Here is an 18,419-nt window from a genome sequence, read left to right as displayed (position 1 = left end):
CATGAATATGGATGTGCTGTGGGCCCGGATACCTTCAGAGGCTTTTGTGGCTTCAGGTGCATTGCGTGCCAGGGAATGGGGTCAGCCTCTGCTCACTCATGCAGTGCAACAGAATATTTGATGAACACATCCGTTTGTCTTTCTACAATATATCCAGGAGATATTTCTATGCGTCTCATTCATCTTTTGAGTGGCCATGCCTGGGCCTGATCAACACAAAAACTTCAATAAAATTCCCGCCCAGACAAATAAAAAACACTCTCCGTCATGTCTTTTCATGCTGCCTATTACTATTAAACAAAGCGAAAGCAAAATCCTTCTGCCGCAGCACTCCCTTTTCAGTTGGCCTTTTGTAGATCTGCCTATATGTAAAAAACACACCCATCCTTAGCCATGAGTGGGCTAAGAGTGCTTGTTCAATTTGGGCAGGACAGATGCATAGTTACTCAAGACAGCATTTATTATCCTGCCTTTTAGATTCCCTGTTGCCTGACAGCCTTGGAAATAATAGCTTGGCCATCACTTAGTATGCAATGAGAAATGACTACTGTGCAAAACGCACACAAACGTGGGACTCTGCCACCGACAATTCGAGTGACAAGATGCACTCTTGAGTGCTTTCTCACTTTGTTTTGCTCTCACTTCCCCTTCTCTCTCTCGCTCTCTCTCTTACTCGCTCGCTCTATTTCCCTCCTCCCCGATCCCAGTCTCTCTTTCTCTCCCACGCTTCACACATAATTTTTGCTTTCTCTTTTGATGCAGAGCATTTTATCACCACTCCCCAAATACCATTAGACATAATAGCAGCAGAGGCGATGAACAGTGGCTCTGCTAGTACATCTGGAGGAACATCATATTGGTGAATGCAAAATGGTTAAACGCAGTATAGGGGTGCGTGGATGTTGTGGTTATTTTTAGTGGCGGTTGATGTCATCGCTGTCCCGGGGTGCAGTGCTCGTGCCGATGACCTCAACATCACTCTGCTCTCCCCACCCCTCCCTCCCTCCCTCTCTCCTGTCCTCTGACCTCACCTATCCACCCCTTGTCCTGTCATCAGTGATACAGTCTACAGCCCCAGGGTAGCCCGTAAGCCCACTATTACATTTCCAATAACTAGAGCTATGTTTTTCCTCTCTTTTCCTTTCTTCTCCTCCTCCTCCTCCAAATCCACTCACTCCTAACCTCTGGCCCCCGTACTGTGTTTGACAGCCACTTTGCCATGTGTGAAAATGTCAGTGTCTGCATGACAGGGTGCAGACACTTACTGGTGGGTTATGGGTCGGAGACATGTCACTGCACTCCTATGTGGCGATGGTGTTGGGGATGGGGGGGGGGTGGGGGGGGGTCTCCAGGGATTACACTTTCTTATATTTGGAGAGGGGAAGAGGAGGCGGGGTGTTCACCAGTGGGACTCTGCCCTGGGGTGCTTGTCTTTGCCAGACTATTTTGGTGTAAACATTGTATTACGTATGCTCAATTAGGAATCAAATTAGGGAACGGTAAACAGCGAAGGGACCTTTGTTTTCCAGTTGTTTTATCATTCTACTCCTCTGCTACATTCGGATGTGCATAATTACTCATCCCCCTTCATAGCCCTCCAGACTCATTAGCAGGGCCTCAACCCTGAGCCGAGGGGCTGCAAATTCAAGGATACATGGACATTTTGCATGTATTGTTACGCTTTCCTAAAGCAATTCTCAAAGCATTTTAACAGTAAAAGTGCTGCTAAGCAGGTGATGTGCTTCTGGAGGGAATGATTGCAGCAGGAACGACAGTCTGGAGTCAGCCTGTCAATCTGTCACAGACCTTGTTACTCCAGCGCCTCACTTAAACCTGACTAAGATTACATTGCTACATGGAAATTGTTTTTCATATTGAAACAATTACTTATTACTATATATTACTTTATTGCCTAACAAATTAGCATTCGTTATGTATAGAGATGTTTAAATATTAGGAGACATCTTATAAACTTAAAAAAAAAAACACTCATGCTAACATTTTTCAATTTACTATCACCAACATAAATAATTTGCTATGTAGCTGTTATGTGAATAGCTTTTTCAAGGAAACTTGTATCTGGAATTACCTGAGCAACTTAGAAGTGGTTACAATTTGGACGAAGACCTTTTGTCCCCAGTCCTACTCACTCACTCGCTGTTTGTTTACATTGTTAAAACATTTTTTCTTTAATCACAGCAAAAAATGAAAAATGAAATTATAGAAAAACGACAACAACAAAGCCTTTCAAGAAGCCAAGGGTTCCCTTTGATCATAAAGGACAAAACAACATTCTCATTTACATCAAGAGTTTTTCTTTTCACACTTCTTACCCTCACATTATAGCATTTCCCTTTGTTGTTTTTTTTGGAGTCTCTCACTTGTGGTGCATGACTGACATGGCTAACTGAATACTCCAAATTGTATGTGTATCAATAAAGGCTTTTTCAACAGCTGTAAACGTGTAGCTTAGAGCCAGCCCCTGAATCTCTATTTTGTCTTTAAATTTTTCAAAACAGACTTCCTGGTGGTTAACAACAACAAAATTCTACTTTTAGAATGAATGTGTTGGGAAAATCCATGCAGGTATAGGGCCTTGTGCTGCCAAATGATTATATTGGCTGATAACTGTTGTTGAATTTGATTTGAACAATTCTCAGTCATCTCTGAAAACTATTTTGGCAATTTCAGATCGTTAAAGTAAAGGGAAATGTAAATGTCGGATGACTGTCAGGCCCACAAACTAAGGCTCTTGGCCTCTCAGCTTCTTGATTTATCATTCACAATCTAAATTTCCTTTTCAGGTTAAACTCTCTTTCTGACAGAACTATGAGCAATGAAAATAATGTGTGAGTGAAGTAAATGTAATAGACATTGTTGAGCAGAGGAACAGCGGGAGGAAAAAGAGCAAGAGTGGGCATCTTTGGCTAACTGCTATAGATTAATTGATCTGGCCATGAAGTTAATGAGCTAGAGCCTTTTTAAAAGAGACAAGTGCTGAGACAGAGGAAGCTAATGGTCTCTCGCAAGTTGGAGAGGGAGGAGAGAGAAAGCTATTTATCTCGGAACATATACTTTATTCACCGCGTGACGGAATCGCAAGGTAATTGACAGGGCCTGTAACTGCTGATTTTATTACCTCACTCTGATCATTTTTCTTTGTATTTCATCTAAGTGATGATTCACAGACAGCCCATCTCATGATGCAACAGCAGATTCCCTGTTATAAATTATATTTGAATAGTTGTTGACAAATACAGTGGGTTTTCATTCATTTTGACAATGAATATTTTAATACCCTGACACCATCGCGTTACTTTATCTAAATGGTTAATGTGGGCAGCAATTGATCCTTGCAATCTGTGAGTGCAGGTAGATTGATGATGCAGTATTTATTAATGGATTGCAATCAAACACTAAGGGACTTGTTCACATAACTTCCCTTGACTGATTTCAGCCACATTCGAGTAGCTCTTCATCTCTGTCTCTCTGCCTCTCTCTCCCTTGCCCCCTCTCTTTCTCTGTAAGTTGGCACTAGGCATTGAGCCTGGTCAGTCCCCTGTTAGGTTCTGATTACAGTGTAGATTGTAGTGCAAGCACATGTTACTGCCTGCTGAGCGGCGATATGTTTCGGGGGGCGGTTTGCTCTGCTACCTTGCCAGCCAGGGCTGGATTGGCACAGTGGAGTTTCCTGGAATACCAATGCCTCTTCGTCTTCTCTATCTCTTCCCCCCGCTCCTCTCTGACCACTCCTCTATCTGCGAGATGCGCTCAGTGCCTTGGCACGCAGCCGCATCTTCCTGGAAATAAAATCGACCTGAGCCAATGTGCCAGGCGCGATATGGAGCGGCCAACTGCCAACGCAATGCTCGGTTATGACGAGTCTGCGTGGAGCTAAGAGATTATATTGCTCTCTTGATCTGTATCATACAAATGCATGATTTTGTGCACACACACACACACACACACACACACACACATACACACATGCACGTGCAGACACACAACGCGTGCATGCGCTTTCAGTAAGCCAGATTTCCCAGTCGGCCGGTCTGTCATTGGCCGGCTGTTCAAAGGGAAAGTGTGGGCCAAAAAAATACTGGCTGTGAGGTTACCATGGTAACAGCCTGCCCAGGGGCGTGGGCTGTCTGGCAAATTGTGCGCTGGTTTGTCAGGGCTCTCACACACACACGTGCATGCACATACGCACACCCCTTAATTTTAACAGAATATGTCTACCTATATTCATTGTCTACCAGACGCCTGCTCTGTTCATCACCATTAGCAGCCAGTCTGTTGGATTTCACATCCTTATGTGCAGCACACAGACTGTTGTTGAGAATTCACACACAGGCCTATTTATTTGCTTTAGCTGGACACTGTCTCATCTGCTAGTTATTTTACTGCTGCACTGCCCTCTATTGAATCAAGTCAGACATGGATTTCGCTCTTCAAACACGTTCCCATGCAGGAGTGTGGCGCTGGCCTATTGATCTATTGACTGACAGGATGTTATGAGTGCTTTGTGTCAAGAATTAATCAGACTGTAGAAATTGTTTCTCTAATCTGTATTCATCTGTTTCTTCTCATTTTTTTCCCTTCTTCATGCGTTCTTTGTGTTTGATATCACTTCTCCCAGCTGATTTAGGGCTGCACAGCAGTTTGTGCGGAGTTCCAGCCTAATTGGAGGATATCTCAGCTTGCTCAAGGGGGGGTTGGGTATTGTTCACTGGGGTTTCTGCAGCGTCAGACATTGCTGTATTGGCTAGTTGAGAGGACAGGTATGTCAAGATGAACTGTTTGGTGCAGAGGACTAAGGCAGCAGAAAGTTATAGAGAGTTGTGTGTGTGTGTGTGTGTGTGTGTGTGTGTGTGTGTGTGTGTGGGTTGTGGGTGTAGGTGCATGTTTTAGAAGAGAGCGCCTCTGACAGGGCCAGAATGGACACATGATTAATGATCAGGGGGAGTGTTCTGTGGGAGGAGCACTTCAGCACCACATCTTTTAACAAAGCAGGCGAGGTATGCTCCAGCACTGCTGCTCTTTCAACCATCCCTTTCTTCTTGAGAAAACCCTCTCCGGCCCGCTTTTATTCCTCCTTACATTCTCTCTGTCCAAGAGATTAGAAGGTGATGACAGGGAGTACTGCAGATTCAGGGGACCCACCCGTTCTCAGCACCCCCCCCCCCCACCCCTCTCGTCTTCCCTATTGGGCACAGCAGCTGCAGCCACCAGGCCCCCCTGGTTTACACTGACCAGACCCTGCCAAGTGATGTCGTCACTGTGGCCTCTGGCTGCCTGCAACTAAAGAAGAAGAACTGGCCTCATGTTGTGAGAAGTTACATACGTGTTGGGATTGGGACATATTTTTCTCTTGAGTCCCTGTAGACCGATGTTGGCGGTTTGTAAGAAAAATGCAAAACTGGTCTTGAATCGGTTTGATGAATGAATAAATCATAACTCTTAAAGGCATTTTGCCCTGACTTTTAATATCCTCTGGGCATTTTGTGATGATCCTGACAAGCCTTTGTTTCCAGCCATGCTTCTATCTCAAATAATTGTATTGTGTTTTTCCAATGACCTTGTTGAGAAATTGAACACCTGGGTTGGAAAAGCAGCTCATTACGTGGATTGTGGCTAGAAAATGAACAATGACAGAAGAGGGAGACTGAATACCAATAGGCTGCGCCACTGATTGCCTTTTTGTTTTAAGATTTCGGCTCTCCCCTCTGTCAAGCAAACGTGTTCATTTCACTACTTAACTGATATTCTCAAATTCATCACGTAAGCGCATGTATGCGGGCATGCACTTGGCACGCACACACCCTCCCAGGGTTTGAGGGGGAGAGAGAGCTGTCCTTCTGAGTGACTGAGCGACAAAATAGAGAAACGGGGGTCAAATGGGGTCTTGACCTGACCATAAGCCTGTTTGTATGAGTGTTTGTGGCTGAGGGGGTGTATGCATGACTCTAAAGCCTCTAAAGACTGCGATCCATCCCATGTGATGGATGAGGGCTGGGGTTAAGGGTTTGCTGGGGGGGCGAAGAGTTGCACTCAAGGGTCACTGCCACTGACTCACAACCTGTTCGGCTCACGCACCCTCTCTGCACAGTGTATGAAATGCCTTAGTCAAGCAGATCTGGTATTTCGAAGCTCCAACTGATAAATATATTTCTTTATATCTCAGTACTTCTGCACATTTCATCTGCTGCAAGGACAGCTTTGATGGCCATTCCTCCATTTCGCTGCCAAGCCACTTCTGGTATTTTAAAACCTCATACATACTCCAGAGTAAGGCCCAACGAAAAGTCAGGAGAGGACTTAGTATGCTGTAACTTTGATTGGTTTTGAGTAGGAAAAACCATTTCCAAACTCATCAGATTGGCCATTTAATCCTTTGCCTTGGCTGCTTGCAACTCACAACTGTACATTTCCATTTTATCTCACACACACCTGGTGATACTCTCATGACAAGCCAATGTAATTCTTTTTACATTCCCTAAATCCCATGTTTCCAATTACATTTGGATTCTTACAGGCCACATACATTTTAATGCAATGGCTATACATTCTAAACACATACGCCCAATGTGACACATTGCCAGTGCGCTCCTATCTATGATGTATTGCCTGCAGTGTGCACTTTATATTATACGCTCAGCAAGCACAGTGCATAGTCTAACCCCTGAGCATTAACTCTCTGCTCTGCCCATCATCCATTGTCAAGCCTGCTTACCAGTCATCATATTGCTAATCATCACATGTAGCACTTGTCCTGGCCTATGTGAATCGATAGCTTTCTTGTGCAAGCCATGCATGAGATGCTGTTTTCTTCAAATTGATTTGCAATTTGGAAATGGGTGTTATACAAAGTCTGTTTATGTGCCTGTTTAGGAGTGTCCAGGCTAGATTCAGTACATTCGATTATTGGTACTGGAGCTGGAAAAGACTAAATGCTGCAATGCCTATAGGAGCCCTGTCCTCTTTATTCATCTTTATAGGCAGGGACTTTTTTTTTTCTTTTTTTTCTTTTTTTTTTTTTTTTAGCAGTGACTCTGACTGAACGAGGAGATCATTCTTCTCATCTCCCCTGGTCACCAGAGTTGTGGTGACACCAGGTCATCACCGTGATTAGTGGCCAGCAGTGATCCACAGCTGCCATACCTCTGTCAACACATTGCAGAGTAAGAGAGAGACAGAGAGAGAGAAATACAGACAGCCAACCGTAACTAGGATTCGAAGCTGTCAATCAAGGCGCGAATGCAACAAGGGGAGGAAAGGTAAGAAAAGAGAGAGAGCAAGTCATTACCAGTGGGACTGAGAAAAAAAAGACGAGAGGGCAGGGAACGAGCGAAAAAGAGGGAGAACAATGCAGATAAAACCCTGTAGAGACCACTTGAAAGGGAGGAATGTTTTGTTTCTGCACGCAGTCAGTTCAGTTGTGGGTTATTCTCCCACAGGGGAGACTAATTGCTTGTTGATCTAATGTTCTATCCCCCCCTCCTGTCCCTGAAAACCAACACCTTTGATGAGTGATGTGTCTGTGGGCTCGCTGGTTTCTGTGGAAGGTTCTTCTGAGGGATAGGAACACCCGGCCTCCTCCAATCCAAATATTCATGAATCAGAGCAAAGAGTTTGGGCCCGGTTCCAAACGCTACGAGGCATAACGACGCTCAGCCCACCGCTGCCTGCCCTTAGAACGAGACCTGCGAGGTTTCCTAACAATGTTCTCATCTCTTTCCCATTCGCCCTCTCTCTCTTTCTGTCTCCCTCCCTCTCTCTGTGCAGCAGATCAGTGAGCAGCTAATTAATGAGTTTAATTCTAGGATTCACGCACATATTATGTGTCAATTAGAGAAAGCCTCTGCTCCAAAGTAGGGATACACAGAATGGATAGAAGTTATGAGCGAGATGGACATACGTGCTGTGCTGTGCTGCGTGTGTGCGTGTGTGTGTGTGTGTCTGTTTGCTTTTGCCTGGCTGTCTCTTATCTCCCCGTCTTACTCTTCTGTAATGCTGATCCCAGCATCTTCACTTGTCCAAGGAGAGGCATTAAATTATCTCAGGTTCTGTAGAACATATGCTAGTCAAGTGGCGGAAAATGTGGAAGCGCGCAATCTCATTTAATGGGGTCAGCAGTGGCTACATGTGTGTCTGTGTGTAAATCAGTTGAGTAAATGTATTCTGGAGGTGAGGATAGCATTGATGTCAATACGGGAGTGTTTTTCTGGGTTATTGTAAGTGTGTGTGTGTGTGTGTGTGAGTGTATGAGTGTACGGCTGCATTCAACTGTGCTCGCACATTTGCCTTGAGGCACTTTTGCAGCAATGCCATCTCAGACAGCTGATTCAGCACAGCCTCCCCTGCTTTTCTCTCCTCTTTCGCCTGTTTACGAGTGTCCAAGCTAGCTACTGTCTGTCTGTAAACACACAACCGGAGGGCAGAGCCCAGCGCGCATATTCCGCTCACACCCCATTAAACACACACTTAACAACTTATTCTGATCCTTTTTCATAAGAGTCAGGGCAATAGATTTAAAGCTTGCTTGTGTATTTTTGTGTGCGTGCGTGCATGTGCGCGTGTGTGTGTGTGTGTATGCCCACGCGCATTTATGTGTGGTTGTGTCTGTGTTTGCTATAGCCTGTCTGCTTGCACTGATGTACAAACGATTTTACACAGCAAAGATGATGACACATAAGTTCTCTCCCTTTCCTGCTGAAAATGAATTTTTGATCTGTGTTTTATCATCTTGTAATCTCTGATATCGTTGGAAGTTATTGCTTTATAAAATGGCTGTGCAGCTGGTTTGTGCTTCCCCATATGGCCAGGGAGAGTTTTTAAGAGTCTCCATGTTCTTGTATTTGGAGGAGCTTGATCCTCCCGTACGTGAAATCTATACAGTTCAACTCAGCAGAGGCCGCTTTCACACTACACTCAACTCACGCACTCAAATACAAACTTGCACTCTCACGCACTCAAATAGAGGCTCACACTCCCCATAGAACCATTGCTACTCTTACAAACCCAGTACAACTCTCTTATGCTCTCCCACACATGCTTCTATAGTTTCAGGACAGCTCCACAGCATCCACAGCATAGCAATGTGTTTGTCTCATGGGGATATCCTTGTGCATTGCAGCTGTGGGCTGCCTTCCAGCTCCTAGAGTAGTTTTATAAGCTGTTTGTGGTTGTCGTGATCTGGCCGTGTGTGTGTGTGTGTGTGTGTGATGGTCTGGTGGTCTGGCCACGTATGGACGGTGTTGTGTGACTAGACGGCAGGTCAGTCAGTTAGCCTCCAGTGTGTCTGTCAGAGCCACCAAAGGAGATAGGAGATCAGTCGCTGTTGGGGGTAGCAGCATGGTGCTTGTGTGTGTACACGCCTTGCCTTTGCCCTTCACTCCCCCCATCCCCTTCTCACTCCCCCTCTCTTTATCTCTCTATCCTGCACTAACAGCCCATCAGAGTGGCGAGCTGAATGGTATGAATGGGAGAGTCATAAAAAAAGAGAAACCTGCCCTTTTTACAGTGCAGTAAAGTAGACGCTGGCTTCCAAACCCGGCCTCTCAGTGCTTATTTTAATGAAGCATAAAATTTTTAATTAAATCTTAAAAGCCTGTTGATACAAAGGTCTAAAGGTTTTCTCACATAGCCAGTGCGCTGCATTCTCCACTGTTTGACCCCTCAGAGAGTGGGAATGGAACCAGCTCCTTGGTCATTATTGCTTTAAATAACTCTCCATTTACTAAGCACTGCATAAATATTGGAAGAGTGGGCTCTTAGGCAGATTCAATAGAACCATTTTGCGTCAAGCACATTCGATATTGATTTAAATGATCTCTTTTGCTTTTAAAAGCTGGAACACTTAACCAATGGCATCGTTTTGTTTTCCTTGCAGTCGCTTTTTGTCCTCACACCTTGTATGAACCCTGTTGCACTTGATCTGTATCCTCACAGCACATAGTTTCAGTCTTATCAGAGCAATTCCCAATGTTCCATGCCGCCCAAATTCTATTGTCAAACCCATAACATTGTCTTGTCTATGACAAACTGAGTATAACTCGCATTTTTACACTCATCCTATGAGCACATCTCCCATTTTCCAGCCACAGTCAAGCCATTACAATCTTTTACTCAGGCAAATAGAGGCAGGTGGGGAAACTGTGAGATGCTTGTCCCATTAAATTTATAACCCCTGCCTCGCTGGGGTGCAGCACCACAGCTTCCTCCCTTACCAGAAAGCCAGCTAAAATATTAGACATTCATCATGGTTATTATAGTCAGTAAATCCTTCTATGCAGTGCAGAAACTCCCCAGCTTTTTATTCTTTCTGGATAGGGAGGTAAATGGATTTGGTTATTGCCTGGGCTTAGGCACAGCGATATCAGCCACAATAATCTTTGTCCTCCACCACAGCCTCTTCCCATTTACATTCTAGAGCAAAGCAGAATGAGCCGACTGCTCGTGCTCACGAGGAGAGTTATCATGGCTGTACACTCGGTATTAAAATGGGTGAGAGGCGAAAGAGAGCAGACGGAGGGTGGAAGTGGTTGAGAGAAATGCGGAGACACAGAAGCTGAGAGATTGAGACAGGCACAGAGTCAGACACCCATAGGATCAGGCAATCATCCAGTCCATTTCAAGTTGGGCTCCGTTCCTCCTCAATCTCTCCTCCCTTTCTAGCTGATACGGTAAAACCCAGACGCCTGCCTTTTGCTTGACTTTGATCTGACTCTCCCCCCCCCCCCCTTCTCTCTGTGAATGTTAGTGGTTGAGACTGTCAGACTACCTCGTGGTGATTACAGACATTTTTATTTTTCCTCACCCTTATCTAACATGACAACATTTTTCTGTCCTCACAGCATGCCCGCCAGGTACGTTCAAGTCCACCCAGGGTCCAGGTCTGTGTCTGCAGTGTCCTCCTAACAGCCGCTCCGCAGCCGAGGCCGCCACCATCTGCGTGTGCCGCAACGGCTACTACCGCGGCGACGCCGACCTGCCCGACGCACCCTGCACCAGTGAGTACACATTATACTGTACACACACACACACACACTCGAGTTCTTGTCAAAGGACCTGTAGTGGACTGGGTCATCTATGCACCATCCATAATTTTAGTGTACGTATGTATGTGACAGTGATAGAGAACAGACTCGTCATGCACAATCCATTATATTCCGATAATGATAGTGTCTTGGTCTCTCTCTGTCTCTCTCTCTGTCTCTCTCTTTCTTTTTTTCCTCCATCTTTGCTTCTCTCTGTCTCTCTCTCTCTTTCTCTCTCTCTCTCTCTCTCTCTCTTTCTCTCTCTCTCTCTCTCTCCATACCAAGCACAAGTAATAGCATCTAAATGACCGTGTAGCTGGAGCTCTCAGTCTGACCATAATAATCACATTGCGGGCTTTTTGTCACTGACCTCTCCATCATCGTGGCAATGAACTTCTTCTCTCTTCTCTCTTTCCTCCTTAATTCTCTCTCTTTCCCTATCTCTGCGTCTTTTTTTTCTCTCCCTCTGTCTCCTATCATCCCCTGAAGTCCTAATTACTCAGGCAGATGCTGCGAAGCTTCGACACTGTCCTGCCGTTATCCGCTGGAGATCCAATAAGGCCTCTCACAGCATCATAGTTATCTTAATATTATGTAAAAGCAATATGCTAAGCCTTTCTGCCGTCCCCGCTGACACACAATTACATTGGAGGAGAACACTGTAGACCCCAAAAAGTTTGTTTACCTCTCTTCCTCCGCTGCCACTGGGGAGCGTCTTAATGGTTTGCTCTCTTCACAGCAGCAGACCTGGAAGCATTATTGGTGTGGTTATGTATTCATTTAGTCTTGATTTATTCATATAGACCTGGCTAATTGGCTTCGGGAATGGGCAGAGGACCACACTCTTTCCTAATCAGTTAGCAGATGCATAGTGTAGCCCTCACAGGTAAAATGTGTATTGAATTCACCCCTATTGCCATGTTTCCATTTAAAGACTCTGAATGAGTGCCTTGAAGCTGCGGAGGAACCCCAATGCAGCACGCCTGTCTGCCTGTCTGACTGTTTGAACGCTTCCCAAGTGTAGCCATCCACACCTTCAGGCTTTCGGGTGTTCTCAGCGGATGACACCCTTCTTTCACCTTGAGTTTTCCCCGCCTTCCCATGGTATGCCATATAGCTCTCTAGTGAATTTGCGAACGCTCCGTCAAGTATAGCATCCGCCTCTACCTGGAGGCCTTGAATTCTCCCCGAGCAATCTCCACAACTGCTCCCCAGTGGAGCTTCTTGAGCAGATCCCCACTGGCCTGTGTTCAGTTTCCAAATGCAGCTTCAGCATACGTTTTTTCTGTTTTCAATCAACCAGCTTCCCTTCTAGTCTCATCTTCTCTGTCAGTTCTGTTCTTTCCCCTCTGCTTCACACTCTGTTTTCCTCTCATGCTCAGTATAACTGTGTTTTTCTCTGCTACATCTTACCAGTGACAGTTTTATTTTGAGGTAGCAAATTGTTCTTATTTATTTGTGGTGCAACTTGCATTGTAATTTTGTAATAATTCTGCATTTTCACGATAACACATCCAGGGTTTTTGGACATATCGCATTGAACTGTTCATAACATAGAAAATGAAAAAGGTATCCCTCTATTACAATCAAAATGACCTGGCATAATGGGCAATATAAATTATTATAGTGGGAGATTGTGTCCCTATTTGTGGCTAAGCGATGACATTTCCCACTCATCTATTTACAAATATCAGTGCTGAGAGTTTTGTTTCCCACCAACCCCTTTTAACATTAACATCTACTGACTTGAATTCCTCTTCAATTCATGTTAACACAATTCTTTTGCAACAGTACATTCAAAGCCTTCTCTGAAGCTTGAACCATACAGTAGCAGCTGAGCTTGATGCTCAGGGTGCCCTAGATCTCAGCAGGAGGGCCAGTGAGATCATCCTAGTAAGAATCTCTTTAATACTGCTGGTCCTGATAAGAGCACTGCTAGAGTAGCTTAAATCAGGCCAATCTGTAGCAGCAGAAGCTGTAGCTTTAGTGCTTCTAGCCGGCGTCAGAGGCGCAGGTCCCTGTGTGCTCCAGATCAGTCTGATTAGCCTGCTGATGGATTGGCCAGCGCCTGGCTCTGTCAGCGGGGGGGTTCACGCTATACCACCCCTCCCTTGTCCCTCAGGGACATGCCAAGCCTGGGATCCACTTCACACTACCCCTCCACATCCCGCCCCCCTCTATCCCTATCTCCTGTCTTCTACTGACTCCAGCCTATGCCTGAGGGGAGTAACGCCAAGCGTTCTGTCTCCCAGCGTGAGCCCCACTCCTCTCAGCTTGGCTACCAAGCATAGTGGGCTTTAGGACATTGGTTTGCATTGCAGCACAGCCTCTCCCCACCCCTTCTCCAGGCTCCAGGCCCCAGACTGACGTACCTCACCCTCCCCACAGGAGGGTTGACCAGCTCCAGCATGCTGGGCCAGTGGGTCTCTCTCACTGTGTGAGGCAGAGGAGAATGACAGGCTGAGTGGTAATTGGGGGGAGTTGGGCAGTGAAACCAGTGCTGATTAGTCCGTGGGGGAGAGGGGGGTGTAGAGAAGCAGGAGCCTGCTGTGAGGAACGGCAGAGAATGGGAGAAAAGGGGAGGGAGGTGATGGGAGGAGAGGGTGGGTGATATAGATAGATAGAATATATCCCACCACTATAACAGTAGGGAGGCGACAAACTGAGATTTCAACCGGTACATATGTAGCTGTGGTGTGAACTTGGAGGGGATGAGGCTAGAAGACAGACAAAGGCTGCCTGGGGAAGGCATGCACTAACAGTTCTACAGCCCACAGTAAGACAGGATGAGAGAGCAACTGAGGAACGACACCATGTTATGTAAAAAGCATATGTACTGTATGCTTATATCTTGGCAGCGACCGCTGTCGGCCACCGACAAACTCATAGGGAAAATGTCTGGAATGTAATCAAATCAGCATAAATAGGGAATGAGAAGAAAACAGGATGGCTCTGATGGGTTCGCTGCATTCCTGGTCTGTACCACATTGGCTCTGGATCTCGCGGCTCTAAGTTAACACTCATATCTGTGGCCGGTCCTATGAAAGCCGTCTTGATCCCTGTCAAACAATTCACAATTACAATTTACAAACACTGTCTGGACCTCCAGAAACAAAAGCCGTCAAACTTCCTGTCTGAAAGGACAGGGTTATCTGTTTTGCCATTCTCCTCATCTTCCCATTTTGTTTTTCTCCATTGCTCTCCTATTCACTGCCTCTCCTCTCTCCTCCTTGTTCTGTCTTCAAAGAGAAAAGGGAGTGAGCCGTCAAAGAGCATAAATATTCTGTTCTTTTCTCCAAGTTTTTTTTTTGGTCTTTTCTTTTTTTTCTGCTCTCCCCTCTATTGTCGGTTCTGCAGTGGAGTTAGTAGAGGGTGCTTCCCACAGTGCAGCAGTGAACTGGCCAGTTTCTTCTCTCAGTACTGCAGTAGTAAATAAAGCTAAGTCAAGGTAATTGTCTGGCCCACTCTAATCCCTCTACTGGCTTGAAAGACATAATGCTCTAGACTTTACTGTGTGCATGCGCATGCTCAAAAGTGACACCAGCCTCTCTGTCACATGTATTCTTTTGAAAAAAAAGAAGAAAAAAAAAACTAGAACAGAATAGAGCTTTATTTGAGGAATAAGGGTGATTGGAGAAGCAGAGTAATTAAACATTAGGAATGAATGTAGACAGGAATGTGGGTGTGTAGATTATCCTTTAGTCTGTTGTAGAAAAGCTACAGTGTATTCATTTTGTGTCTCAAACAAGTCCTTGTTGATGCACCCACATCTCCCAGGCTCCCTCATCGAATGCACGCCACACACACACACACACACACACAGAGAGAGAGACAGAGAGAGAGAGAGAGAGAGAGAGAGAGAGAGAGAGAGAGAGAGAGAGAGAGAGTCTCTCAATGACGCCCTCAATCTCTCACCCAGACAGTATTAGGCCTTATAACATGTTTTATTTCATGTCTCACCATCCCACACACAACCCTTCTTTCTGCCTCCCAGCTCCCCTGGCTGTGATCCGTATCTCCACACAGGGACCTGCTGTTGGTCCCTCAAGGCCTGTTTCACATCGTAAAAACAAACACTGTGAAAGAAGAGAAGCGAGGGCCCGAGGCCGTCCAAAGGGTGGCTGGGTAAACAATGTACCGAAGTGTTTATTTTTGGGGCTGGGGTAGTCTTGATATTGGCAGCCCAGGGAGCAAACAAGGGTTGTGGTCTTCTGTGACCACCTGCTAAAGTGCTCTTGCTGCCATGGCAGCTACGCATGCCTATCAATCTCTGAGTCCACCTGCAGCAGCAGCCACTAGTCCCAGACAGTCACTGTTCAGTGCCTCATCAGACACATGTCAGCGGTGGCCAGATTTAGGGTGTGTTGGCTCAGTTGGTTGAAGTCTTTTGCTTGGAACACACAGGGAGTGGTTCAGTACAATATGTTATAACTCTGGAGACAAAGCACTTCATGATGTGAACTATTTCTGACTTTTTCAGTATGTAAAACCATTTGCTAAAAGCCTTTTTACACTGTGCTATTTTGCCAGACTAAGGTGCCTTAGACCTTTAATTCCCCCTATCTCGCACTAACTCTTTAAGTGATGTGACACAATACATTTCACAAAAGGCACAGGCGCTGCTCGGGGATGATGCTTTGCTTTTATAATTTAGGTGCAGGCAACATGTAAGCACAATCAAGTCTGACTGGCGTGGCTAAATGAATGCCAGCTGAGAGGCTGTAAGTAACGTTCTCAACAAATTAAATCCTATGGCAAATTAAAACAGCCAAGGGCAGCGGTAATAGCCTGCAAATCACCGGTTAAGTGGCAGTCACATCTGATTTCTCGTGCCGTCTCCGCATATGTGGGGCTTGGCTATAATTGGGACACAGGAGCGTGACGCCTCGTTCACACCTCAACCAGGCAATGTTTTTTTTGTTTTTTTTCTCCCTCCAACTGTTGTATGAATACATGAATACAGACAGTGCACACATGAATACATGGAGAGAGATAATTCAGGCATGTGTGTTAATGTCACATGCATAATCCACATGAGAGCATCGCTTTTCTCACCAGCACATGTTTGGGTGTGAGTGCATGTATGTGATTGATGATGCAGTGGATACAAGCAGTGTGTGCAACATATGAAAGTGCCTATTGTGCAATCCCCAAGGGGAAAAGAGAAAGTGCTGCCACTTCCCTCATGGTCTGTTTCTACTGACACACTCTTTTTTTTGTGTATTTTCTTCTCTCTTTCTCTCTCTCTCTCCAAATCAACACATGTGGTTGCACCTAAGGACCGAAGTATGTGTTAAATGATCATGCGTCTAGAGTCCTAGCTGTCCTCTCACCCAGACCATAATAATCACACTGTGGAGGTCACGCCCTTCCTGTCACTGACCTCTCCGTTGCCGAGGCGCTGAGCCGAGGTCGCCGCAGTAACAGTGCCATTCCGTCACCCTTGTGTGTTCCGGCGCTTTGTCCCAGCTCCCCAGCGCTATCCCGCGTGGCTTTGCAGCAACAATGATTAATTGTGTCTGTGTTGACTGAAGTAACTACCTGCCCTCTGCCCACAGAAATGGGAAACTCAGGGGCTGCATCCCAATATGCTTAAAAATCTATATGTTCCTCCTGCATTTGTCAAGTCTGTCCAATCAAATAAAGGCTTTAAAGGAAAGGAGAAGAGGAAAGGAAGCATATTAGAGAGGATATCAAAAGCTGTGTAGCTCCTAAAAGGGTTTCTAAGATTGAGTCGATTTTTAGTTCCACGGTGACAGTAGACATGGATCTAGACATGGGTCAGTTTAATTTGTCTTCCTTTAATGACAAAGGTCAGGCATTATGAAGGATAAATTGATACCAGATCTGCTCTGCAGGGCAACCTCTCTACGGAGCTAAGCAGCACTGATTAAGGGCTTTGGGCAGCCTCCGCTTTATCGATGACACCTGGTATCTGAGCGGAAAGAGCTGCCTCTGAACACCCAAAGGACACAGAGACTCAGATTAACAAAATTCTACACTGTTATTTGAACAAATGTTCAACTCTTAAAGAATTGTCCTCCAATTGCAGTGGGCTGAACAATCCACTTCTCTGCACCCTAATAATAACCCGCCACTCGAGCAAAACAATACTTTTATTATTTCAAGATTTCTCTGTGAGTATCACATTCGAGGTTCTGCTCGAGCTGCAGGCTATGAGGAAGTGAATGAGAGCGTGAATCTCCAGAGCCACAGGGATAAGAATACTCCATGCAACACTGCATTTTGCTAAATAACCAATGTTTGATAGACACAAACGTTTCGCTCCTTGATCTCTCTCTGGGTGTGAATAGAATAAATTAGCATTCCAATTGTGCTGAAGATAGAGAATACAGACGAAGAAGTTGCTCTTGGACAAAAACCCTTACATTTATTACAGCCTTCTAAAATGACTGAATGAATACATGTGTGACATAACATGGAAAAACAGGCAGGTTGTGGGAAATTTGAAATTAGAAAATGTATCTTTGCATTCAGAGCTTTAAAGTGGCATATTACATAATAGGGGCCATTTTTTAACATTATGAATTATTAAATCACGCTTGCCTGCCTTTCGATCAAACTTTTTCTGATAGAAAATGGGTCTCCCAGGAAAGTTAAAAGAGCCGGGTTCAAGGGCATTTAGTCACACATTTTCCCCTGCTTCTACTCCACAGGTGTCCCATCTGGCCCCAGGAACGTGATCTCCATTGTGAATGAGACCTCCGTGATCCTGGAGTGGCACGCTCCCAGGGAGACGGGCGGCCGCGACGACGTGGTCTACAACATCGTGTGCAAGAAGTGCCGGGCCGACCGGCGCTCCTGCTCCCACTGCGACGACAACGTGGAGTTCGTCCCGCGGCAGCTGGGTCTGACCGACAACAGGGTGTTCATCAGCAACCTGTGGGCTCACACCCTCTACAGCTTCGAGATCCAGGCTGTCAATGGAGTCAGCAATAAGAGCCCATACCCGGCCCAGCACGTCTCCATAGACATCACCACCAACCAGGCCGGTAAGAGGCTGCCATGGCTAGGTGTGATGGTGATGATGATGTTGATGATGATAATTATGTCACAGATGGATTATCATTATCATCATCATCATGTAACTTTCCATACTGGCATTATTGTTTATTTAATCTCTCCTCTCTATAAGCAATCTGGTTTCACTTTTTTTCATTTGTGATATAGCAAAGGCTGCTGTTATTGTGTAAATGAATTCATTACTGTTTGAAGCGAAATCAATTTTGCATTTGAGACTCTCGCTCCATGGCATAGCTGACTGTGGGCCTGCTAAGATGTCACAGTGCTCTACCGTGAATAATGGCTTTAAGGCTTGAAGAGAGAGGGCAGCTGGCGTAGTGAAACGTATACATACAG

At 45.5% G+C, this 18,419-nt stretch overlaps 1 protein-coding gene across 1 annotated transcript in view; it reads left to right on the top strand.

Moving 5' to 3' along the window:
• The window catches only part of ephb1 (EPH receptor B1), a 146,746-nt gene that overhangs the window by 80,827 nt on the left and 47,500 nt on the right, over positions 1-18,419 (top strand). The window contains exons 4-5 of the mRNA XM_071926887.2: positions 10,857-11,012; positions 17,717-18,052. Of these exons, the coding sequence (XP_071782988.1) occupies positions 10,857-11,012; positions 17,717-18,052 (492 nt within the window). The remainder of the gene's footprint in view (positions 1-10,856; positions 11,013-17,716; positions 18,053-18,419) is intronic.

This window comes from Centroberyx gerrardi, chromosome 13 (assembly GCF_048128805.1).
Source record: "Centroberyx gerrardi isolate f3 chromosome 13, fCenGer3.hap1.cur.20231027, whole genome shotgun sequence".
NCBI classification, from domain to species: domain Eukaryota; kingdom Metazoa; phylum Chordata; class Actinopteri; order Beryciformes; family Berycidae; genus Centroberyx; species Centroberyx gerrardi.
This window is presented reverse-complemented; position numbering and strand designations above follow the sequence as displayed.